This window comes from Phalacrocorax aristotelis, chromosome 12, assembly GCF_949628215.1.
Source record: "Phalacrocorax aristotelis chromosome 12, bGulAri2.1, whole genome shotgun sequence".
Lineage (NCBI taxonomy): Eukaryota > Metazoa > Chordata > Aves > Suliformes > Phalacrocoracidae > Phalacrocorax > Phalacrocorax aristotelis.
The window spans coordinates 9,748,454-9,773,924 of record NC_134287.1 but is presented as its reverse complement, the minus strand read 5'-3'; the positions used below and the strand labels follow the sequence as shown (position 1 = coordinate 9,773,924).

At 39.0% G+C, this 25,471-nt stretch overlaps 2 protein-coding genes across 9 annotated transcripts in view; one reads left to right on the top strand and one right to left on the bottom strand.

Moving 5' to 3' along the window:
- SLK (STE20 like kinase) overlaps positions 1-12,490 on the bottom strand; it is a 49,230-nt gene extending 36,740 nt beyond the window's left edge. For 2 of the 4 annotated variants that reach the window (XM_075107528.1, XM_075107530.1), the window contains exon 1: positions 11,738-12,490. In XM_075107528.1, the coding sequence (XP_074963629.1) occupies positions 11,738-11,887 (150 nt within the window). In that variant the 5' untranslated portion in view covers positions 11,888-12,490. The remainder of the gene's footprint in view (positions 1-11,737) is intronic. The other 2 variants (XM_075107529.1, XM_075107531.1) reach the window with 1 other exon arrangement.
- A 236-nt stretch (positions 12,491-12,726) lies between these two features.
- STN1 (STN1 subunit of CST complex) overlaps positions 12,727-25,471 on the top strand; it is a 44,744-nt gene continuing 31,999 nt past the window's right edge. For 2 of the 5 annotated variants that reach the window (XM_075107540.1, XM_075107535.1), the window contains exons 1-3: positions 12,727-12,817; positions 18,453-18,515; positions 24,563-24,674. The gene's annotated coding sequence lies outside the window, so the exon portion shown is untranslated. Of the gene's footprint in view, positions 12,818-13,123; positions 13,157-15,876; positions 15,920-18,452; positions 18,516-24,562; positions 24,675-25,032; positions 25,155-25,471 lie in introns of those variants that run through there. The other 3 variants (XM_075107537.1, XM_075107536.1, XM_075107538.1) reach the window with 3 other exon arrangements.

The window sequence follows — 25,471 nt, the reverse complement described above, 5'->3', positions numbered from 1 at the left end:
GTTTCTGTACTTTCCTCATACAGGTAAATTTCAGGCCAAAAGTCTTTCTTATAAAATTTTCATTATTTTCTAGCAGTTATGCAGCATATCTAAAGCAGAGAAAAGAATCGCCACCTGAAAGAAAACTGGGAACAGTGACTTTCAGTAAATTTCCAGTTAAAAGATATGCCTACATAACAAAACTCTCTAGCATGGATGTCCATGATGCAAAGGGACAGAACTACTGGCTGATAACAATACCAGCAGAAGCATTTAGAAAAACTGCCTTTTTACCAGTACTGTTGCTAACAGCAGATTATTTAGATAACACAAGTACATCTATTTTTCCTTTTGTCCTGACAAAAGGCATTCATCTGACACACCTTAACCACATTAGAATATCAATATGCCACCTTGATGCTTTTCTTTTATAGCTGTTTAAGCCAATGCTGACACTGTCTTTTCCCTTACATCAGCACTATCGCTTGTTTGGCTCTCCCGTAAGCTGGTCCAGAAAGCCAAGATTACACGCAAAATCAGCTTTTGGGTGGTTTAGTTCCTTGAAGCAGATCATCACAGGGTTGGCAAGCACCAGACCTGTCACAAGGAAGGAGGTGAGAACAGGAATACATTGCCAGAACTCTGGCTGCATTGACTTGCCTCATTGAAAACTGTTGTGGAAAACAGTCATGGTAAAGACCCAGCCACTCATCATTCGTCATTCAAAACTCTCTTCTGTACTTACTAAAGCTATGGAAATGCACCACTTTGAGAAGATGCCTTACTGTTTCACTTAGTATTGCAGTTCCCTACTGTTTCAGTGCTATTCAGAGATTTAAAGCAATCTACTCCATATTGCATTGGCTCAAAAGTGAGGTCCCATGCTGGGCCACTAACAACTAAGAAGTTACATTGAAATAGAGATCACCAAAATAGAGTTAACAAGCCTGTACACTAGCTCATTGTTACATTTCACTTTTAAATGCTAGGGGAGCTATGTGGGGTTTTTGTTTGTTTGTTTTTATTTAAATGTCACATGCTAAATTAACACACAACTTCTAGGGTTATTAAGCTGACCAGAACATATAAGTTTGCTACTGAGAGACAGCTTAAAGTTCTTGCTACAGCCAAAAGCAAAGGAGGCATTTTCAAGTACCCCAGCTATCTCTGTCAATCAATAGGAAACACTTGACAGCATTCTTGTTTATATGGTGATTCTTAAGCTTTCAGACTTCCCACCCCAAAGACATGGAAAATAGCAGACTATTTTTCAGACTATAAGCAGACTAGCAGAATGTAAGACAAATAGCTTCCTTCTTTCAGGTTACTTATAAAGTCAGCTAGTGCATGTTCACTAGTGTAAAAATATGAGCTTGGCTTAACTCTAAGAGTACCCATTGCTCCACATAACTGGAATGATTCCAGTTCGTTTTGGGGATAATTCCTGTTCGACCTCTTCTGACCGTATTTCCCAGTGACCACAGTTCAGTTTTCACAGTGTAACGCAGTTGCACAAGGCTATGGTTCTGACCCATGACTATCCAGCACTGAAAAGTAGAACAGTTCACTGAAAGATTTCTGGCATCTACAGAAGTTAAGCAAGTAAGAGAATGAGAGAAGGACAATTAAAATTATTAAAGGGTCAAGCAGTTGTCTTACACAAAAGAGGGACTAAAACGGTTAGGCCTGTTCAATTCAAACAGGAAAAGCTGAAGGTGGGACAGGAACATGACTGAACTTCACAAAATAAAGGCGGCAGCAGATTGGTTGAATAAAGCCCAATTGAGACAAAAATTGTGAAGGACATGAAGGTTTACTGCAACGTGGTAATTCTTGCTGAAGCACTCAATTGACATTTCTCCATTATGGTTTTATGGCCTTCTGATTACAAAGTATTAACTCTTCTCCTGGCAAAGCAGAGCTTTGAAATACAAGTGAAAAGTCACCTTCTATAATGTGAAATCTATGCATGTGCTAGGGAAAAGCTTTGGTTTTACAGCATAAATCCTGTGTCTGAAGGATCATTACCTACAAGATAAAGAAAGAATAAATTCCAGTGCAAAGAGTGTTGCCAAGTTATTACTGTATCATTAACAAAGTTACAATAACTTCCCTCAGAACACAGCTTCTGAATCATGGTTATGACTAAACATTTCTAGAGAAAAAAAAACAGTTCTTTAAAGACCTCCTTAAACAGGAAACTCTCAGATCTAAGATGATGTTAAATTCGATATGAAGAAAGGGACAGTCTTCTCTAATTCACTATCAGGCTAGATGGATTAAAAAACGATTCTGCCTTAGCAGGGGGATTCACCATTGCTTTCGTATTAAGTATTTTGATGTAGGCACAACTTAAGTGCTGGGGTAATGGTTCCCAAGAAAACTTCAGCAGACTGTGCAGTTGCCCTTCTACTCTCTTCTCACCCACTCATTTTGAACAACTGCACTAATGCAAGTTTAGAAAAATTATTTCTGAAGATAATGAAGTCCCTTTACTTGTCATGGCATCCTTCAGTTTCAGATTTTCTGAAAAAACCACAGACTTATTTTTAAGATTGACACTTTAAAGTAACAATCACTTAGCTCTCTGCAGTATAGAAGAGATTTAGCAAATTTTAAACACCAATCAATAAATGGGATTTGGCTATTGTAGTATGATCCTACTTTTTCACTTCTTCGTGTTCTTCTCGATAGAAAAGCCCGTAAAAATTAAAAATCCTATCAATGGATAGCATGCTTTGGGTAATCAGAACCTTCTTAAAGCCAGATTTTAGGGGGAACTTGATTCAAGCATGAAACTATGCTTAAGCAATTTCTTGCTCTAGGCTATAGGTAATTAGCTACATAGAAAACAGCTCAAAAATATAAACATGGCTACATAAAGGGGAAAAAGTTTGTGTCTTTCTCTTTGGTTCCAAATCACCACTCATGCTTAGCTGTTTTACATTAACACATATAAACACGTGCATTCCCACAGAATACTACAAACCAGACTTAATCCAGAAGAGTAGAAATAAACAAGAAAAAATCTAACCTTAATATTGTGATTTGCTTTACATACATTTAGAGCTGCTTTAAGAAACAGTACGTCCTCCTAAAACCAATTATGTTAGCTTAAGTAGGTGCACTAAATACACAAAGAATCCTCCATTACTGTTCTATTGTGACTTTTTTGCTTTAGATGAATTTTCTGCTGCATGTACTTTAGTTGGTTTGTATCACGAATGTAGAGCATATCGAACAGAAAATTAGAAAAGCCAATGGAAAAATTAACATTTACAGTGAAGCCTTAAATTTTTTATTGAAGTATAAATACTATTGCAGAGTGGTTTGAGGTGACCTACTAGCTTTTATTGAACATTACTTAGCTAATTTTTATTGTCTGACATCCTTCAAACACATTCTACAAGTACTAGGTCTTCTTTCTCTCTAAAAATACTCTCCCATTTTTTAAGGGATTAGGAGCCAGTGTCACAAGCACCAGCAACTACAATACAATTCTGTCCAGGGAAAAGTGAAGGGGACATCATTGCGTGTACAATATGAATTGGATTCTAGATCTCCCTCATTATGTTCCCCAAAGGCATACAGTTCCATGGTTAGAGATCTTAAGATGAGGAGGTGGCTGAATGGCTTTTGACCTTGTTTTCCATGCTTATGTAAGGTCAGATCACAGAATCTGGAAAGCAGCTCTGTTGAGAAGGACCTGGGAGTGCTGGTGGACAGCAAGCTGACCCTGAGCCAGCAATGTGCCCTTGTGGCCAAAAGGCCAACGGTGTCCTGGGGTGTATTAAAAGGAGTGTAGCCAGCAGGTTAAGGGAGGTTATCCTCCCCTTCTACTCCGCCATAGTGAGGGCACATCTGGAGTGCTGCATCCAGTTCTGGGCTCCCCTGTTCAAGAAAGACAGGGAACCACTGGAGAGAGTCCAGCAGAGAGCTATGAAGATGATCAGGGGACTGGAGCACCTGCCTTATGAGGAAAGGCTGAGAGACCTGGGTCTGTTCAGCCTGGAGAAGATTGAGGGGCGATCTTATTAATGCTTATAAATTTCTGAAGGGTGGGCATCAAGAGGATGGACCAGACTCTCTTCAGTGGTGCCCAACGACAGAACAAGGGGCAATGGGCACAAGCCAGAAGACAGAAGTTCCACCTGAATATGAGGAAAAACTACTGTGCGGGTGCCAGAGCAGTGGCACAGGCTGCCCAAAGAGGTTGTGGAGTCTCCTTCCCCGCAAACATTCAAACCCCGCCTGGATGCGGTCCTGTGCCCCCTGCTCTGGGTGTGCCTGCTCAAGCAGCGGGGTTGGACAAGATGATCTCCAGAGGTCCCTTCCAACCCCTACCATTCTGTGATTTCTGACTGGAAAAAAACATATATGTTTCCACATGAATTATTTGAGACATAGCTGACAGTTAAAAATTTGTTTCAAGCATTCCAAACTGTAATCATGTTATAAAAACATTAAAGATTAATTGGGTTTGGAGAAAAATTACAACACTTTTTTTTAACGCTGTGCTATTAATTCAGTCTGCATTGTTTTCTAGCTGCAAATTTCATGGCTTTTCCATCACTAAACATTGAAAACTGCAACAATCCAAACAGTATCAAATGAAAAGATAGAACAAGCATTATATTTGAGTAATTTGGCAGCTACTGTAAAGTGAGACAATAGGCAAAAGAGGTGAGACAATATGAATTAGTCAATTCAGCATATAATTAAAGGTTATTGGGGGAGCACAAAGAAGCAAAGACCAAAAAAGTACTCATAAATGACACTTCAGGCACCAGGGTCTCAAGGAATGCATTTAAGATCTCAAACCAGAGAGTTTAATTACATGCTGCCTCTCTTACACAGACTGAACTGTCATTGGAAGAGAATGATGTTTCTAATCTTACAAGATTCTCAAAAGATGGGTCATGGCCAATGAAATACATAAGGCTGATTTCTAACTGCATTCAATTAAAAAACAAACAAAAAACCCACACAACCAAACTGGGCATTTGCAAATATAACCCCAACAAATTATTTCTTCAATATCATTTATGGGGTGGTCAAAACTAGAATTTGGGCCACCACCAAAAGAAACTTGTGAACTACTGCTCTGCAACAATAGCATGTATTACTGCTTGGAGGATTGTATTACTGGAACACTACTTCCCTGCCAAAGATTAAGATCAAAAGATTTAGCCAATTTGTCTACAAAACCTGTTAAAGAAACCCAAAACAGTACCTCAACTTTTTTTTGGCTGCTGTAACAGAATTCTTTACTTAAATAGAATGCATCTGACAAAGATTTCATCAAGTTAGAACAGCTTAAAGAAGCAGCTTCATTCTGCAGTCTACCCAATAACATTAAACAGTCATATTTAGCTTATGCCTGAAATCAAGAGTTTTACTCTCCAGACAAGAAGCCAACAGTCCAAGCACTTACACAAATAGGTAGCTAAGAAATACGAAGTATCAGATGACATGAAAAAAAACCAGGAACTTTTATAAGCATAGATAAATATTTATTTCCTATTTACTTAGAGTTTTAAACAGTTTATGTAACTGTGCTTACACCTTGGAAAAGATGACTGCCTTATCAAGGAGTGATCATGAACATTCTATATTTATCCTCCACAAACTTGTCGGCAGTTTTTATTCTGATTGCAACAGACAGACAATATATTACTCATAAGTTAAGTATTGTGATGCTGATTTTAAGCCAAGTGACTTAAAGATGTCCAAAAACTGAGATATGAAACATGTGTTATACTTCTTGAGAATATTTCCTTGCTACAAACAAAATGGACAAAACAAGAAAATTATCTCAGTTTACAGCCTACAGATTACTTTCTTGCACTGCCCCTTTCCTCAGACAACTTAGAGAATTACAATAGGCATAGAGAGCTCTGTAAAGCTTTCCCCTTGACACATTTCCCAGGGTTTAAAACAGTGATAATGCCTTTTCCTTATCTGGTATCTTTAACATGCTGAAACTGCAATAGTGTGAAAATAGAGATAACATGATAGAGCAACTCACAGAGCTGATCAGCCAGACTGAAATCGTTTATCTTCTATGAATGGTCATGCACCTTTTTTCATCTAGGCCATACACAGCAGCCCTAAAATACTCAGGCTACTCTTATAGAAATTACTGTTCTTAGGAAGCTACAGGTAAGCTTTTAGTTCTATTTTATTTAGACTATTTAAAATAGAGCATTACCATCTTATACATTAGTCTCTTGAGAGTAAATCAACTCTCTCCTCTGCCTACTAATGCCTCTATGGCTAAACAAAGCAACGTGGCATTTAACTGAACATTATTAATTCAGGTCTCCTGAGGACAACTGTACTATTTTATTGCTCCAGTTTAATCAGAGGTCAACTTATATAGTCAATTATGAATGAAAGCAGATTAGAACGAAATATATTAAGTATCGCAAACAATTTTAATCAAAGTTGCCAAAAGTTCTGCACCAATTCATTCTTACTTATTAAAATTGATTTTAGGACATTGCCACCTTCTTCTATCTAGGCTTATGGCAGAGTCCCACATGAAACTTCAGGTTCACGAAACAGTATTTGACTGGAAATTTTCAAATGTGAATTTATCTTCCAACTAATACCAAACCAACTCAAGCAACATCATTCCACAGGAAATGATCTTCTATATAGGAATGTTGGTGAGTCCCAACAGCTCTAAAATTCTTCTACAGAATTAGTGGAGCTAATGACACCAGGTAAGCCAAAACATAAAGAGCAGGCAAAACCCAGAAATCAATGCTTCAGCTTAGATATTAAGTTGTCAAAATCTATTCCTATGAGTGGTGTTACAGATATGAAAGATATCCATCCTAGCAAGCAGCATGATACATTAGTATCATTATGATAACTTCAAGTTGCAATATCCAGCTGCAGGAATTTAGACCAATGTGTTGTAAGACCACAGAAACTAGGCAATATAAATTCTCCTTGCTTTGCCCTGATTTTGTTTTCAGGTCAGACTAATTAAAGTATTTTGCAGGTTTAGAAAATAAGTTATGATGCTAGTGGCATGCAAAAAGTACTTCTGAGCAGCCACCAGCTGTTATTTTCTGGCATTAAAAGGAGTTAAGGCTGCACTATGATTAAATTAGTAAATTGGTCCAGTCTTATTAAAACATATTTAGAAATTGTATTTGTTTCTACTTGCTGTAGAAGACATTAAAGCAAAAACTAGCTGTCCTGTAAGTCATATAGGTACATTACAGGTAAGATTGTTTTAAATATACAAATAAAAGTTTAACTTAAATGAAGCAACATCATTAGTTTATTGGACTTGAAGAAACACTATTATCAAAAGCCCACTATCACTAGCCAGAGATGAGTTTGGCCACTATTACAAGTGAATACCCACTGTAGTTGTAATTTTCAGGAGCTAATGCATTTGGGTAATGTGTTACCATGATTATGGATATCAGCTTCTACATTTCTTCTCTGAACCTAGAGAAAGCAGAACAGGCTTTTTAACCGAACACCAATTAATTGCTGAGAGTTGGAAAACTTGTCTTCATAACTTTAGATGAAATACAAATATTTGATTTTGCAAACTCCTATGAGCATCTTGTATACACAATGCTTCCAACATCTCAGATTCAGGGTAATAGATGGGATACTCTACATGGGCAGAATATTCCAATTCTAAGGAGCATTAATGCAGTTAAACCTCAGACAAGTACAAAGGATTGTCTAACAACAATTTGTCAGTTTCTATTAAAATAAATATACATTATATCTTCTCTATATATACATATACCATATATAGAAACCCTGTATCTTCTATAGTATATCGCCACATATATTCTACCACTACAGATTCTGTTCCCGCAGAAGGCTTAAAATTAGTATATTTGTACAGAGGCTACCCACAATTATCATAATGATGACCATTAATTTCTTGGAGGAGTATCCTCTAGCGAAGGGCTCAAAGATGACACCAACTAAGCACTAGGAAAATGCCTTTCTGCAATATAAGTGTTCTTATATTAGTGTACAATGGTCTTACTACCAAAAAAGGGTGGCAAATTTTACTGAATGAAATAAAGTGCTGGACTATATTTCAAAAGGTTAACTTAGGAAGATAGCTGCATTTTAATTAGTTATGTGCATCTGTATGATATAGATTCTTGACAGGGAATTTTAGAAAAAAGAGCCACAGAACATGTTAGGCATTTTAAAAGTCTGTTTTCTTGCGATCCAAATATTAACTTCTGGGAATTTATAAAGCAGCTTAAAGCTGATGAAAAACTTCACGTTTACTTAAAATGACTACTCTTTTAACACTTACACTGATTTACCTTAAAGCAATGTTTACTATGTGCACTGAACTGACATTTGACACAATAGGGCAATATAACACACAATAAACAATGTGATATAGTAACATAACTCATTTCTAAAGCAAACCGATTACAATTAACTGAAACACTAGGAGCCTAAGGTTTCTCAGGGGACTTAACCTTATAAAATCAAAAGCAGCTTCAATCTCAATCTCCTCTTAAAAAAAAAGGGGGTGGGGGAAGTAATTTGCGATCTAACAGCCAAACTTCAAAGTTGAAATCAGCCTCCAGTGCTAATATTATGCTTCTTCAGTGGCTTTCAGAAACCTGGCAGCCCATTCAGTAATTCTAAATAACTCATGACAAGCAATTAAGAAAAGATTGGAAAAAAGTCTATCAGCAGCAGCCTCAAAATTCTCTTTACAAGGGTCATCACCTGTACTGAAGTACTGCAAGGGTCCATAAATTGAAAGAGGATGGAAAACTACACCATTATTCATTAGCCAAGAGGAAAAAGAAAAGAAAATAGCCTAAAAGCGGCCTCTTTGAAGAGGCTGAAAAGGGCTACATTGAGAAGACCTACACAATCATAAACCTCTGCCATCAGTAGTCTGCAGTTGCATAGCTCCTCTGATCACAAGAGAGACTTGCAACAGCAGTCAAAACACTTAGAAATAGAGTATTTCTAAACATTACTTAGAAGCTAGTGAGTAAAAATGTATGAATTGTCAGAGCTAAGAAAGCTTTAGATAAACTAGAACAAACAGCTTCAAAGGAAATAAGCTCTTCCAGTAATTTGGGTAAGTTATTAAAAAAATAAGCAAGACCCTTGTACTTCATTGGGAAGAAGGGGAATAAATCACAAGTCTTCAATACCCTGAAGACTTCTGTACACAAAACAAGTTATCACTAGACACAGCATTTTTTAAATGTAAATAATTTAATCAGCTAGGCTTCAAAATACTATCAGAATAATTCAAGAGCTGCTTTTGAGTTTTTCTTTAAATATTTGATACTTTGTCCAGAAGAAGAGTTACACAACTAAACCAAATAATTCTCTACAGGAAGTCATAGCGTGTAACCAATCTAACCTATTTTTATTAGAACTCTAAAATATAGAAAGCCTTATTTCTCAGGCAATTCTATTTTATCACGTATCTGCCAAAACCCTGTCACACACTGAGTCCTAGGATCTTAAACAAAGGCAAACGTAGTTTTGGAAAATGTAACTGACACAGGGTATTAGGGGTTCTTTTGTTAAAAAAACAACCCACCTCACTCACAAACTTAAAAGCCCCAACCCCCCACAATTACGTTACTTTCAGACGCAGTCTTCAAAAGTTGACAGTTCTGTTCTGGTTTAGAGTTTTGATTCCAAGACTTGAGAAGGTATTGAATGGCTATTCCTGCAGTCTCTCATTGGAGATGTACATCCAAGAAAGAACAACCTAACACACCCTTGCTTTTGAAACAGTTTCTGGCCAAGCATGCTCAGATGCAGGAACACAAGTACAGTTAGTGTCTGTGCATAATCCTCCTCCTCAAAATAGACAGAAACAAAGTGAATGCTGCTGAATACATGCAGTAGGAGACTTTTTTTTTAAAATGTGAATTTTTTTCCCCAGGAGTGAAAGTACCTGTTAGTTTTCACATGTGCCATATTCAACAAGTTTACCACTGTAACTACATGTGTAATTCTAACTACTACAATTTTCGAAATGGGTTAAATATTGAAAAATTCAATTTCAATAGTCAACACTATCATTTCACAGTCAGAAATAAACCTCAAAGTGAAAAACCACATCCAACTGGAAAAAACTCTCCGGCTGTACACAAAGTACAATGAAATGCAAAGTTTGCCAGCTGTCTTGCTCAGACACCTTTCTCTACAGACTACTGCTAATTCAGACATGCCTACAGATAAACACGAAGTGAGAAGAGGTTTGGGGATGGGAGGGGAAATGCATGTGGGGGAGGAGGAGAACACATTTCGTATTTTATCTTTGAGGCTTCCCCAGCATTTTATTCACGAAAAGGGACTCAAAACTCCACTAAGAAGTTTAAAGAAAAACTTTAATACTCTGCAAATGCTGTTAGAGACAAAAATTGGTTTCTATAGTCACCAAACTTTATAACAACTTCAGACATACTTCCCAGCCATTTTAATTATAAAACACTCTAATCTTCCACACTGACAGGAGAACTACCATCTAGACTACGTACTACACCAACATCGAAATCAACTAGATGCTCTTGAAATAGAACATTGACAAATGCCTAGGGTGAAAAAACCCACCTAGCACACTGCACTAACTGTGGCACTTCTGCTCAAATTCACAAACAGGTAACATCACAGTACAATGAAGTCTAAAAATCTCTACCAAAAATAGCACAAGTTTCATGAGTACCCGGATTTCATAAACTCTTAAATGCAGTATGCTAAATATAAATGTTTCTTGACCGACTTAGCCCTCAGAAACACTGTAAATGCTCTTATTTCTCTTATTATTTTTTTCCTAGTCTCAAAAACCTGCTCCAGAGGCTCAAATTCATGTAAGTTCCCTATTTCGCTCATGCTTATCCTCCATGTTTTTTTCCACACTATCTCTAAACCAAACATGGAGCACTGATGCCCTTTAAGAAAGAGGAAAAGTAGCTAAAAGATTTGCCTGAAAACTACAGGCTCATCAAACACTACCAGCATTATACCTATGTCACTGTCCTCTACTTTGCTTGATGAATTCTAGGTAAGCATACTTAAAAACACTACTTGTACCAGTATATTTAAAGATTTAAAGATCAAACAACCGTGAGAAGTTAGAAGAACACAGGAATTTTGCCACGCAAAGAAAGCCAAGATAACACAATTTAATTCAATTCCACGTGGAACAACATAGGAGAATGCCCGTTAAAAACAACGTGTGGTTGGCCCTATAAACTACACACGAAGCACAGAACTGAATTTTACTGTTCACGGGCTTTCTTCCGTACAGAAACTTTAAAAAACAAAAGTATGAACTTTGCACCTAAGAAAATACAGTCTTTGCAAGATCAGAAGCCATTCTGTCCGCAACTCCAAAAAGCAAAATACAGGAGAAGCGAGCGATTCAGCAGCGGGCAGGGTGGAGCAGAAGGCGGGACAATGACCTAATAGGTCTTTTCTATCTTTAGTTTCATGAGCCGCTGTGGGCAATAGGCGTCCGGATGACCCACTCCGCTCCCGAGCGACACGCCACGGGAAGCGGGGCCACGTCCCTCCTGGCGGGGCGGCAGGTGGGGCGCCGCGCTGACCTGCCTAACCAAGCTCTCGACGCCTACCGCGGGTATCCCGAGGCGACAGAGCTTACACACAGGCAAGCTTCGGACAGCGTCGAACTCGGAGGCAACACTGCAGGTCATCGCTTAGCTGTGAGCGATGCCGCAAGAGACCCGAGCTGCCCGCGTGTCCTTACCTTGAACACTTTACCGAAAGCACCATCTCCCAGCTCTCCTATAATTTCCCAGAACTCCTCAGGGTTCAAATCCCTCTTGACGTGCTCGTATTGTTTCTTCTTCTTCTCACCACCCAGCTTGAAGATCTTACGAAAGTTGAAGAAGGACATTTTTTCCTCCTGCCGAGGGAGGCCAGCCTCCAGGCGAGCGGGCGGAGGGAGGGAAGGAGGGGGCGGGCGGTGTCTGGCGGCGGCGCCCCCTCAGCCCGCCCTCACCGTCCGGGGCGGGCGGTCCCGCCGGGGCCGGGGACAGCCCTCACGCCGCCACCGCCGGGCGCTGAGGGGAAACAACAGCCCGGGAACCCCCAGAGGGGCCGGGCCCTCGCCGCCGGCCGCAGCGGTCCTCTCCCGCGGCGGGCTCTGCGGTCCCCGCCTCACTCGGCCGGGCCAGCGACCATCGCGGCAGCAACAAGTGCCGAGCTCCCTCCTCGGGATGGGTAGTGGCGGCGGCGCCTGAGGAGAAGAGGGGCAGCAGGGAGAACCACGGCTCCTGCTGGAAGGAGAGGGCGGCTGCGCGCCGCGGGGAGCGGTCACCCCGCTGCCCGCCGAGGGCGCTCCCGCCTCGGAGAATGCGGCGATAGGACAGGGCTACCCAGCTGCCAGCCAGTGCCCTCTCGGAGCAGGGCCCGCGGCACCCCGGAGCAGCAGAGCCCAGCGAAGGCAGACGACGCGCCCCTACCAGTCTCCCTCCCGCTCGCTCCCCCGCCCTCTCACAGAGCGGGGCCCGGGCGGCACCGTTTCCTGCGGGCGGGGCGGGGCGGGGCGGCGGCGGCCCCTCCCCCTCCTCCCGCCGCCGGCGCGTGCGCGCGCCCCCTGCCCCCGCCCCTCTTCCCGCGCTCCCGGAACCGCCTCGCGCTCGGGCCGCCGCCGCCGCGCCAGCGCACGCGCGCCACGCCCTCCGTGGCGCATGCGCGAGCTATACCGACAGCTCCCCCCACCAACGGTTCGCCGCCGGCAAAGGTGGGGGAAGGGGAGGGGCTTTCCCCGTCCCACGTGATGCGACGGCGTGAACCAATAGGAGCGCGCCGAGGCCTCCGGCGGGTAAGTTGGTGCCCGGCCCCAAGATGGAGGGGGGTAGCTCCTTCCTCTTCTCTCCCTTCCTTAGGGCTGGGGGGGGGGGTCAGTGCTGGGCGCGGGCGAGTTCTTGGTTTTTTCCCCCTTTTCTTCCTTAGGGGTGGGCAGTGTACTGGAGTGTTGGGGGGGAGGGAAGTGACTTTTCGCTGCCTGGTAGCCGTTATGGGAGGGGCTATGTGGAAAAGGGATCCTTTTTCTCTGTGGAGTTACTCATCCTGTGGGATCCCTCGTTCCTTTCTTATTTTCTCAACTGTCTTGTGTAGGAAAGTTCTCGCAAGTCCTGTGGCAGAGGGTGATGTTTCATAGGTAAGGGTCAGCTTCATTTCGGGGTACCTTGAGCTTCTCTTCCCAGCACGGGTGGACTCTGTCCTCCCCTCACGTGGCTCCTAGGTCTGACTGTGGGAGCTGAAGGGGGTATCAGGTCCTCTCTGTCTGCCGGGAGTGTCTTTATGGCAGGTGCTGCCTCCTGGAGCATTTGAGCTTGGGAGTGGTTCTTTGAAGAAGATCTTGGTAGAAAAGGACGGTGTTAGAAGACTTTGTCAGCCACTGTTATTCTTAGACCTGCTACTGGTTTGTTGCAGCATTCAGTCATAGCAGGGTGTGATGTTAATGTGCTGCACGTGTTTGATATCTTGTGAGCTTTAATCTGAGGGACAGGCGTGAATTTCCTTATCTCACAATCTCTTCCCACAAGTGATTCCTTCATCGGCCTGCAGTATGATTGTGTTTTAATAGTTGTGTTGTTTACATGCCACCAAATGTGTGGTATTTCTTCACATGAAAGCAAGAGATATTCCCATTGCCTGGTTAAGGGGCAATTAGCAGACATCTTAGAGAAAAAGTTTAGGCTGCGGCACGAGGCAGGAAGTTGATCTTGCAGTTATGGCAATATTGTGAGACCTACGATCTGACAATGAGACAAACACCCAGGGAAAATCATGTAATGCCTTACCCTCATATGAACCTGAGTGCCTGTGGTTACCATTAGTTTAAACTGCATTATAAGCTTCAAAAGATCAAGACTCTGCTGTGTATAATTCCTCAGACCATTTTCTTAGCATGACAGTAGTTTGCTACCTAAGGAGGGTAGTCCATACATAAACTCAGTAATAATAATGAGGCATTGAGATGCACTGGTTATGGGGATCATATAGCAGCCTCAGCAGTCTCATTAAAGAAGCGTGACTTTAAGGAATAGAAAGTGCTGGACTGAGCCAAGAAAGGGATTTCAGCAAAGGAGATGTTTAATAGTACAGGTGTTTGTAGTAGTGAAAATTAGCAAGGTGGTTCAGAAGGAAATAAGGGCATAGAAGTAGCCTGGGACTGAACTTTGCATCCTGTGTTAACGATTTTTTTTTTTTTTTTTTTTTTGGCTGAGGCGCACTGGGGTAGAAGCCTTTTAGGAGTATGTTGGCATTGTGTATTGAGTAATTAGTGGCGCTGCTAGTATTTATGGTGTACCGGAACATGCTGTGTTAGGCACTGTCCTGCCACAGAACAAGGAGATGGCCCCTGCCACAAGGAGTTTATGAATCAAACAATAGTGTTGTGTCATGAGTTAATTGCTTTGTATAAAATCCATTTCAAAGGTAGTACTGCTCTATGAATAAAGAGCCTTTCAAGTACTCTTGCTTACCTGATAGCAATTCTGGTTTGTTTTAATAAACAGAATTTATTGTTAAAAAATGATCTTGGGCTTTGTGGTTCATTTGTATCGACATCTTGACCACAAATGTAAATTGGTTGAGGAAGGTGTTAAAGCCAAGACTGCTTATGTGTGTAAGGCTAAAACCAAGAAACAGCTGCAATCTAAATAAGCTGTTTTCCTTTTTCCTCTATGATCTGGCTGGCTGCACTTATTGACTTAATATGCAAGTTATGCAAGATAGTTTGGATTAAATACAAAAACAAAGTGATTGATAAGCTTTCTCTAGTGTCACCGGCAACAGTTTAGCTTCTGGAATTTTAATCTTTAAAATTCAATTTCTTTTTCCTCTCTGTAACATCTTTTTGTGTGTGTGTGGTTGCCCCTTCAGGTGGGATAACAACTTTAGTTTGGATGTTAAAATATAATTATGGCTTTAATCCATAACTTTAATTTTTTAAAATATTTTTATTTTTAACTTGCTTTCTCTTGCACAAAAAGTGCTTTGGGACTAATTTCCATCTGTTTATTTTAACTGACTAATTGATAGAGTATGGGGGGGGAAGGAATCCAAAATCATAGGACGAAATCCTTGTATCTAGGCGGGATTAGCTTTTCTTTAGCCTTGGGGTTAAAATCATTGGGCAGTGGGGGGTGTGTGTGTATGTCAGAGTTTGTAATAACTGGAACTAAATACAAAACTAAAAGAAAACTTTTTGAGCTATATGTGAACAAAGGTAGCTGAGTTGCTGCTTTAATAAGGCTGGCAGTTATGGGACTGGGATACCAGGGCCCGGTTCTCTCTCAGCTCTTTGATAAATGAACTTTTGACTGTATGTAGTTCACATACAGCATCTATACTATGTATCACTTTGCTTTGAACCTCTTTGATCACACACGTGTTCACTGGGAGCAGAACAGGGACAGTAGTGTCATCCTACCAGTGACTGAATGTTAGTAGGCACTACTGATGTGTTGCTTTAGACTTTTACAGTCTTCCTGTTCCAGAGAGCTTTTAATTCATCTGATGTTGAAAATACAGGATGAAAGGCTGGCACAAGGAGGAATTAATCTAGTGATAAAGTTTTGCTTTTAATTTCTATTTTTTTGCTTACTGTTTAACAAGTAATTCAAGATAAAAACATTATATCTGAAAACAAAACCTGTGGTTTGATCTCATTTTTTCCCCTTATTTTTTCACTGTAGAGTTACAGCTTGCCACTCAATCCTAAAAATAAACTCTGTAAGGTGAAGGTTAAGTGCTAGTAACAAATCCTTCCCAGTTTACATTTTTGCATTGACTTCCTGGTATGGAGGAGGCTGTATGAAGCCTGTTTTTTTTGTGTGATTTTTTTTTTTTTCCTTCCCCTGCTAGCAGGAGTTTTTAGCAACTGTAAATGGTTCCAGATGGTAAGGATAAAAAGGTAAAAGTGAGTTATAAGTATATTAAAACTTCTTCAGGAATTTATTGCAATGCATTTTGAAAATTCAGTGCTTCCTTAAAATGTCAGAGTAAAGATGTTAAAGAAACTATCTTGGTTGTGCGTCAAATATACCGGCTTAAAAATAGCTGTAATTCTTTACTGCAATCTTTTTCATGTCTTTAAGATTTAGAAGTTTCCTTTATACTTTCTGCTGCTTAATATCACCATTCTTTCCCACTGACTTAATCTCTTAGCTTGCTACTGTTCCTAACTCCCTCTTTTAAATTCTACTTCTCTTTCACTTAGACTGTTCTGCCTCAGTTTCTTTTCATTGAAAGCAAACACTTGCTTCACAAATTTAATATGAAATGTGTTTTTCACAGCATGCATTTCCCTTTCACTGCAGTCCTACATCCTGTCTTCAGTTCTTTCAAAATATTTAATGGTATATTTTTATATTGTCTTGACTTTCTGTCCACCCACGATTTCACTGATCTCCAATCTTCTTTCTGATGTTTGAGTTCATTGAACTGCTGTAAGGTCACAGGTGGCTTGTTCGTGGTTAAATCTGAGGCATAATTCCTGTTTCATCCATCTTAATCTGTCTGTCACCTTTAGCACTCAACACTGTCCCTTCTGTTTTCCTTACTTGATGTATGTGGTGTTTTCACTGATATTTTCCAATTATATGGCAGTGTTTTTTCCATAGACTCTATCATTTTTACTCTTGAAGTTCTGTTCTTGAAATTAGTTTTCTGCTGTATTGCACTCAGTTCTAAGTGCCACTGTAACTTCTAGGTCCTTCTAGTTAACCCACTACCTTCCTTTTTAACCTCCTCCTTTTTGCATTCCTGATTTTTTCCAAGACCGCTGTATCTGAAGTTATTTCTAAAAGCTGCCTTGCTTCCCTCTGAATCTGACTTCTTTTTGCTTGGAAATCAGGATTTGGTGGAATTAAGTTCTCATACTTTGCCTTGTACCACCATAGCTTTTCTAACTTTCCTCAGTCCTTCAGGTTTTATGAGAAATGTTTGGTAACTTTCCCGTACCTGACCTTTTTCTCCCTTCTCCTGTTCATCATCAGTCATTTTTCCTTTCCTGCTGTTCTGAATATGTTACTTTCTCATAGGAGCACCTCAGTTCAATGGATTTTAAATACTATGGCATTTTCAGTCTCCTTCCATCTTGTATATTGACCTTAAAGATATTCCTTTTCTTCCCTCTATGACATTTCCATCTTGTCTGTGTACATGCCAAGTTTTTAACTTTTTGTCCTTTTTGTGTGGCCCCTCTACACTTCCTATGCTGTACCCGACTCATGTGTCCTAATGCTCTAATTAATGGTGGTAAGTACAGAGGAGCTAGTAGTATCATTAGTTAATAACCCATGTTTATGACAGAGTGAAGAAGAAAATACAAAAGAGGGCTAAAAAAAATTTTATTTATTTATGATGTAAGAGAAGGCTGTACACTTTCCTCCAAGGAGCATCAAGTCATGTTACCCATTTATTGGAAGCCTTGAGAAGGGAGGCTGTATTGTATAGAGCACTCTTAAAGCCCTTCTGTTAAGTGTACCGTTGATAGATCTGTAGCTTAGCGACTTGTGTCTCTGTTCTGCATTTGAAATTTAAAGCTGTCTTCATAAAGGAATAAAAAAGAGGCTCAGTTTTGTACTCAGTATTTTATGAGCCTTTATGATATGAGTAACAGGAATAGATCAGTCATATATAATAAACAGGGGAAAATTATAATACCAGAGGTTAGATGCTCAAGAGCTTGCCCATATCTCATTAGCCAGAATCATTGCTCAGGCTCCTGTCAATAACCTGGAAGCTATACATTACATGACTTTTTTTTTAATGCATTACTTTAGGACCAGTTAATCTAAGAATTGCCATAGAAACATGTGCCATTTGGAAACTTAAACATATAAGGGTATTACTTGATGTCTGCAGTAAAAAAAAAATTGAGTGTTAAAATGTTTAGGAATAGGTTTGATCTATATTGAGTTCAGAAAAATCTGTGTGTTTAGTCTGAATTGGCCTAGCTTTTTCACTAGTCAGTGAGAAAAGGTGTCTTCAGAGCACAATTCGCCCTTTCCCATTTTAGATGCTTATCTTCATCACACAGTGTTTAACTGTGTGAGGTGAGTTGTCCTGGAAACCTGTGATGGAAGGTTGTTCTTCCTACTTGTGGAGACAGCACTGCCCACAGAACTCTTGGAGTGCAGTTCTCTTGATACCAGACAACACCTCCGGGAATAATGACAGAACAAATATAAAAGTTGCCAAATTACTTGGATTTTTCCAAGTAAACCGATGATGTTTTGTTGAACAGGCTTTATCTGAAATCAAATGTCAGAAGAAAAAGCAATAATAGAAATATAAGAATCTTGAATAAGGATCAGATCTTTCAACAAATAGTAAAGTAATATTTCTTGGAAACATACCGGATCAAAGGTGTTGAAGCTTTAATGTGTTAACTTCATTGAAGTTATTGCAAAAAAGAAATATGTTATTCTTATTGTTTCTAGTTGGTCTGCAAGAAAACCACCTTCAAGACTGATATTCAGAAACATAGTCATACAATTGGAGGGGTAAGTTGTGTTTTTATACTTTTACTTGAGTGAGAAACAAACTTCAGATTTAATGGCAAGTGTCAACAACTTGCACCTCAAATAGCTGATTCTTTTTATTGATTAACTGACTTAACATGCTTAAAAACTTAAGGTCCCCTCATGATAAAATTTTTCAAGAAGGCTGGACACTTTTTGGTTTGTATTTATCTGACAAACTCCTTTTGTAGGAATTTTCAGGTAATATTAAAATACTGAGCTGCATTTTTGGATAGCTGCATTTTTTTTCAATACAGTAGTTAGTCTAATATAAATTGTTTCCCTCAATGTCTTGATGACTGTAACAATCTGTCACAGAACCACACCTGAATAAGTCTAGATAGAATATTGATTTTAAAAAAATAACATACACTTAAAATACTACTACTCTTAGCTATAATGCTATATTCTTTCTAACCATTTTAAGCATTTGAGATTATATTTCATTTAGAGGAAAATCTGTTTGATCAAAGCTGTACATGAACACAAGGGAAAGTATTTTAAACTTTAAACTCCATCTGATGGATATTAGAAGCTTTAGTTAAGTCACATGGAAGCAAGTATTACAAATGCTTCACCATGTTTGTCTTTCCTCCAGATGGTAATTAGACCATGTCCTTTTGCATAGGAGTCACGAGCTGACTTGCTCTTTTTGTTTGTGGCGTTCAAATTTGTGTTAGTTCACATAGCAGCTAGGATTAGAAATTTATTAAGGGATAAAGATAGCTTTGCATCTCACTATTGCTTTCAGTCGATACTGGCACGAAAAATGTCTGAACAAAAACCCCACATATATTGTTGTCTTTCTTTGTGCAAATTTTCCAGAATGGTCATTGTGTTGTCATGTGATCCTGTTTAGCTCTAGAATCTTGGGACTGAATAACTTGTTCTGTAATATGAAAATGAGTTATTTTTAAATCTGTTTTTTATTATGGCTGGCCAGCCGGCAAACCCAATCCTGATTATGTTGTAAGCATAAGCAGGAAGTTTATTATGCCTTTTACAGCTATTATTAAAAATATACCGTACTGAAAAGTAGGGAGACATTTCACACAAGGACAAAAAAGGACAATCTGACAAAAAGGTAGCACTGAAAACTGCTGATTCTTTAGTTATATCCCAAATAGAGTGGAATAATATTGGAGGCATGTCTAGTAACAAAGAGCAAATAACATTTAGAATGTGAGATACCAACTGTTCGTTAATGCAAAGCTAGACTTTAAAATATAAACTGATTTTACTGAGAGAACAGCATAGGTTTTAATTGAAAAGTGTTATTTTATATTAAAACCATGTTTAAAATAGTTTATGTATGTGTAATCTTCTTTTTACCTAGATTTTTATAAGCTGTTGTGTAATTCTCATTTCTGAGGCAAAAAATTGTTTACTATGTGTTGTAAAGTAGAATTTGTTTTTATGTAGGATCTCTTCTTGGTACAGCAGCAATGCGTGGAGCTGTAATAATGTGTCAGTTGTTAAGGCAAACAGCAGCTATTGTGTGTCCAACAATAATACACGCAAACTTTGGGCACTAGGACCTCCTTATAAGAAAATAGAGTATTGTGATGTGATGCACTTTGTCTCTAGTGCCCTGGAATCTTTTTTTTTGGTGACAGAAGGGACCTTAAATGTAATATCTAATCCACAAAATTATGTTATATAGTACATCATGTGATGTTTATGGATTAAGCAATAAAAGCCCATTACATTAGGTGGACTGAAATTTCTGTAGTAGAAAATAAAGCTACCTATAGGAGAAATAATTCCTGTGGCTTCTGGCTGAGCTACAATAGATTGTTCCAGATACAGTATACAGGAGTGACTTAGTTTCAGAAGCATGAGGTAGGGAGCAGCATCTATTCAAATTCAAATACAATTAAGGAGACACTTAAACCTGTTTATAAAAGGCTGTTTGGTTTTTTACATACCAAGAAGTCGGAAATAGTAGTGACTTTATCATGTTTGCTGTGACAATGATTCATATAGGGAACGTAAGAAGTTGCAGCCAGTCATCAGTGAGGTATTTTCTTTCAAGAATCTTAATAGTGTTACATCCATTTGGTGCTTGGATTCAGAAAAAAGTTTTTAAAGGTGGGCAAAGAAGTCTACCTACCTTTGCTCCTGAGGGGGGAAAGCTATTAAGAAGATAATCATGTTGCAGGACAGGTATTCCTGAACAGTCTTTGGTTTGTTCTGCATCAGTCCTATATCAGCCCTCAGTGATGAGATTTGGACAGACCTCAGAGGGAGCATCTGTAATATGTTCATTATTTCAGAACATCCTCAGAGAATTGCAAAAATTACTAACCCAAAAGTTAATAGAGGACACAGTCTCTGGATTTTTAGCAGGTCCTAATAGTTTAGCAGCTGGGATAATGAGCCAGCTTTCTTAGCTGAGAAGAAACTACCCTTAAGATCATTCAAAGTTCATAGGATGCAGTGTAAGAGATTGTGCAGAACAATTTGTTTTATGGAACCAAGAAATATCCACACACCTTTGGCATTTCTAAAACTTTTTAGTTTTGTAGGTCAGAGAAGCCTGGATGTGACTAAGAAATCCTTTGCCTGATTTCAGGTATAAAAGTTCTACTGCTCGGAAAGGAGGCACAGTTACAAAAGAAAACTCAGAGAATAGTGGGCTGGGAATGGCACCATTTTTGGTACAAAAAAAGCTACCCTTTGATACTTTTCCTAGATGTTGGCTGAGAGGACCTGGGTGAGGGGTATTAGAAAAGCATAACAAAAGCTTTGTTCTTTTGTGGGATGATAGTTCAAACTTCCCCCAGTAAAAGAGATAATGCTTTTTTAATTTTTTTTTTTATTTTTATCTTTCCCCCTCCTGCCTTCCATTTTGCACAGGTTTGTCTTTTGGAATGTCTAAACATTTTTCTACAAGAAGTGCCATCAGACAGGAAGCATTGCCATTCTTTATATGGAGAAGAAAAAGAATAATTTTGTGGAATAGCTTAAAGAAAACAACCAAAGAACAAATGCAGCTAGCCTAGAAACAGAGCTCGGTGTCAAGCTCACTGTATTTATTTTTCTTTCCAAGAAGAGTAACAGTTAGCTCTCAGTCTTCCAAATGAGCTCCAAATGAGTAATCTCAGTCTCTAGTTAGCTCCTAAAATGTATGATGGCCCTAGCTGGATCAGAGACTTCAAAATTATTCTGATTTGAATTATTTTGTGTATACTAACAGCAGTGCTATTTGGACACCATATTTCAAACACAGCCTCACAGTGTTCTTATGTAGTTTAAAGGTTCACTTGTGTAGCAAAGAAAAACTTAATTTGATTTCAGAACATGCAGTCTGTCATAATCTAATGCTTTGATATATGCTGGGAATATTTTGAAAACTTTATCACAATTGTGCACCTAGACCAAGTGGTAGGTTAATTATTTTGAAGTCTCTGGTTGTAATGGAGTGCTCTGTTGTGCTATGAACGTTCATATATATTATGATCTTATTCCAGAGGCTGTTATAATTTATACCAGATGCACAAACTAATTTAAAGGGGAGGGAGGAAAATGGGCAGGAAAACTTGCCTCTAGAACTTGAGTCAGCTTTGTCATGGAGTTCACAGGCCTAATAACTTCAGAAAGCTATTAACCGATGCTTGCCACTCCTGTCCAAATTTCTGAAATTTGAAAATCTTCATTCAAGAAGTGGCACTAAATCTAATTTTACACTGCTATGCCAAAGTAGGAAAGCTAACTCTGTTGCCTTAAACCAGGGTGAATTACGTTTTGCTCTGAAAGTTAATTTGAATGAGTTAATCCTTTAAGTCAGATCAGTAAATCAAATGTATCTGTCAAAAAAAAAAAAAAATTCCTTTGCCAAGAGCCTGTTTAGGATCCTCTTGCTGTCAAAGCTTCCATACTACTGTTTTTTCAAGCAGCAAAATTACTATTTGTAATAAGTAATTTATTTTTAGTTCTGTTTGGTTTTATTTCACACTAATAACTGAGAACCTTCCCTCCCAGTGAAAGAATGTCTTTTCAGCAGCTCAGCTCATAGTGGCAGCATTGTAAGTGATTAAGAACTTTCAGAGAGAATTAATTGTCTTCATAGACTTCCTTCTGCCCTCACTGGAGACAGGTTAGTTGAAGAAGGTGCTTCAGCATGATTATCCAGTAGCTTTAAAATACAAAATGCAAGTGAATCTTTCTGACCATTGGTAGTCAGAACTACTAGCTTATTATGGGAAGCCTTCTGCTGTCCATGACAAATAAACATATAGAGCTAGTTTAATGGTCTGAGTGGTTTGTGGATTTCTTGATACATAGGAAACTATGTTATCTATCTATCTATCTATCTATCTATCTATCTTCTCTAACTATCTATGTTATCTATCTACTGTTTATTTTATTGCACGCTTCCTTGTTAGTTTTCCAGAATCATGCTTTTGGAAAATTGGGTGCCAAAACCTTGTTACAAGGTTTAACTTGTATATAAAAGAAGCTGCAATGCCAAAGAAGGCAACCTAGAACTGCAGGCTTTGTCCCCCTTCCTTCCAAGACTGTTGATGTTGGAGGAGCCAGTCTGTCTGCTCTCCTGCAGCCACATGCACCTGTCCAGAAGGATTTCTAGGCAATGCTGTGGAAAGTAAAGCCAGAGGGAAATACATTACAGGTTGTGACACGGAGACGTTGACTCCCCTGGAAGACTATTACAAAGTAGTGGTGTCAGTTTATTGATAAAACAAAGCTTTATTTTTTTCTCCTATCTATAGCCTGGCTATTAGAGGCATTGTGGACAATATCCTTCTGTGTTGTTGATAGTTTCCCTACTGGCTAAAGCTTGTGGTGATGGGTCTTTTGTCTTGCACCATCTTCCCTTGTCACGGAAGTGTATTGTAGTATAATCTAATGTAATTAAAAGACACATGTTTAAAATTGGAGTATCTTTAAGAAGAATTCTGTAATTTTATTTTTTTTTTTGTAAATGTGTTATCTCAGGAGGTTAGGCAGATGTTAACACTTGTACAAGTAACAATTCGTGAACTGTTAAACTTCTGGAAGGTCAGAGGAGTTGTTTTGAAACAAAATTAAGAGAATTTTTTTTTTAAATTGAAATTGAACTTGCCTTGTACATAAGACCTACAGGACATGTAGTGCCCTTACTGACACTTGTTGCAGCCTGTAGCATCTAAACTTAGAGGACTTCACATGAGCAGCAGCAGAAGGTAATTTACTAGGAGAGGCTGAAAGTCCTTACCCTGCTTTGATTTTTTTTTTTTAGTAGGATCACCAGGTAAGCAGATCCAAATTGATCTTATCTTACTGTTTGATAGTTTTCTAACAGCTGTAAAACTGATATCAATACAGATTTTTTTTTTTCTGGAGCTTTTTTTTATCTTTCAGTGATGTATTTTACTCTTGATGATGGGTTTTGTCTTGTTACTGGTGTTGAAAACTTTAATTATGTATTTTTAAAAAAGTCTACCGGTAAGTTTCATTTTTAGAATCTTTACTCCATGTTATCTGTAACCAAAGGCTTTACTTTCCAGCTCACTAAGATCTAATTGTATAATAAGTTATTGGATTTGTTTATTTTCAATTTAAAATGTTGTATGTGGCCTTGGGTAATTAAAGACATGTCTTGAAAGATGGTGGTCTTAACTGTATCATACTGGAATCGCCTCTGCTGATCATGAAGAACTGAATAATACTAATTTGTCATGTAGGATGTTGACTCAAACACAGATGAGTTCAATTCAGATGACAGAGGTTGTTACAAAACCCAGCTGTTGACTCTGCTCCTCTTTCCGCAAGTTGCTTTCTCCGTGATAGGGATGGCTGACCCATGAATCAATTCATTAACAGCCACAGTTTGTAGCCTGATTTATTCAAGTAAACCAGTGGTGACTTTACGTTGTTTTAATATACTGGGTTGGCAACCCTAACAGCTCAGGAGCTGTTTCCTATGTAAATCATCAGTGCTAGTGTAGTAGAGAAGAGTGAATGCCTGGTAGGACGTTTAAGCTGCCTGTATTGGTGGGTAAATACTCTCTGCTTCTGATTCACAGCTAACTTGGGAAGGAATCTTTGCAGCAGTCTGCCAGCAGTTGCAGAGTAGTTGCGGACAACTGCTGGCAAGATACCTTTTCTGTGGCTCCAAAGGATTCATCTCAAACTAAGGTAACTTTCTCCAAGAGCTTTGGTTGTTAACCACATCTCGAGAAAAGACAAAAAGAAACATTAAAACAGATACTCTTCTTTGTGTTTTCCATTTTACCGGGATTGGAAGAAGACCGGTTCTTAATCATTTACTCTTTTTGAAAAAGGTACGTAGTGAACACAGGAATAGGAGCAAAGAAATTTACTGCCGAGGGATGATTCTGTTGAACAAACCACTCAGGTCTTAAATGGGGAGCTATTCTAATAAGGCTACCAGGTGGGGTACCTGGGAAGGAAGAAAAAAATGGGGCTACTTTTGGGTGATGGCATTGTTGCGAAAGCTTTCAGTTTTCCTTGGTTTCGCTTCTTTCCCTTTTAGGATAATACCTTGCTGAGATCACAAGATAACTCTGACGATTATGGACTTGATTTAATTCTCACTACAATCAGGAAAGCTAACATTGATAGTAGTAGGTGAAAGAGACAGCCTGACTTTAATAGGTTAGTGTCTAGAGTAATCTCAAACTGATCTTTTTTTTTAATTTGTATATAGATCACTAATGTGTAAACTTTAGATTTTTTTTCTGTTGAAAAAGAATTGTTTTCCCAAGACATGGTCCAAACAGCAGAGCTTAATTCTGGTTTTGTTTTTGATTATGCATTTATAGCCTTTCTTTGGAGTTACTTTATAGAGAGGTAAAAATAGAATACAGGTATCTTATATCTAATAAACTTGTGGACCCAATGCGTCTCTTGCCTTTTTTCTTCTGTAGCAGGATTGAATTCCTTGTACTACAGCAACCATAAATTAATTACAC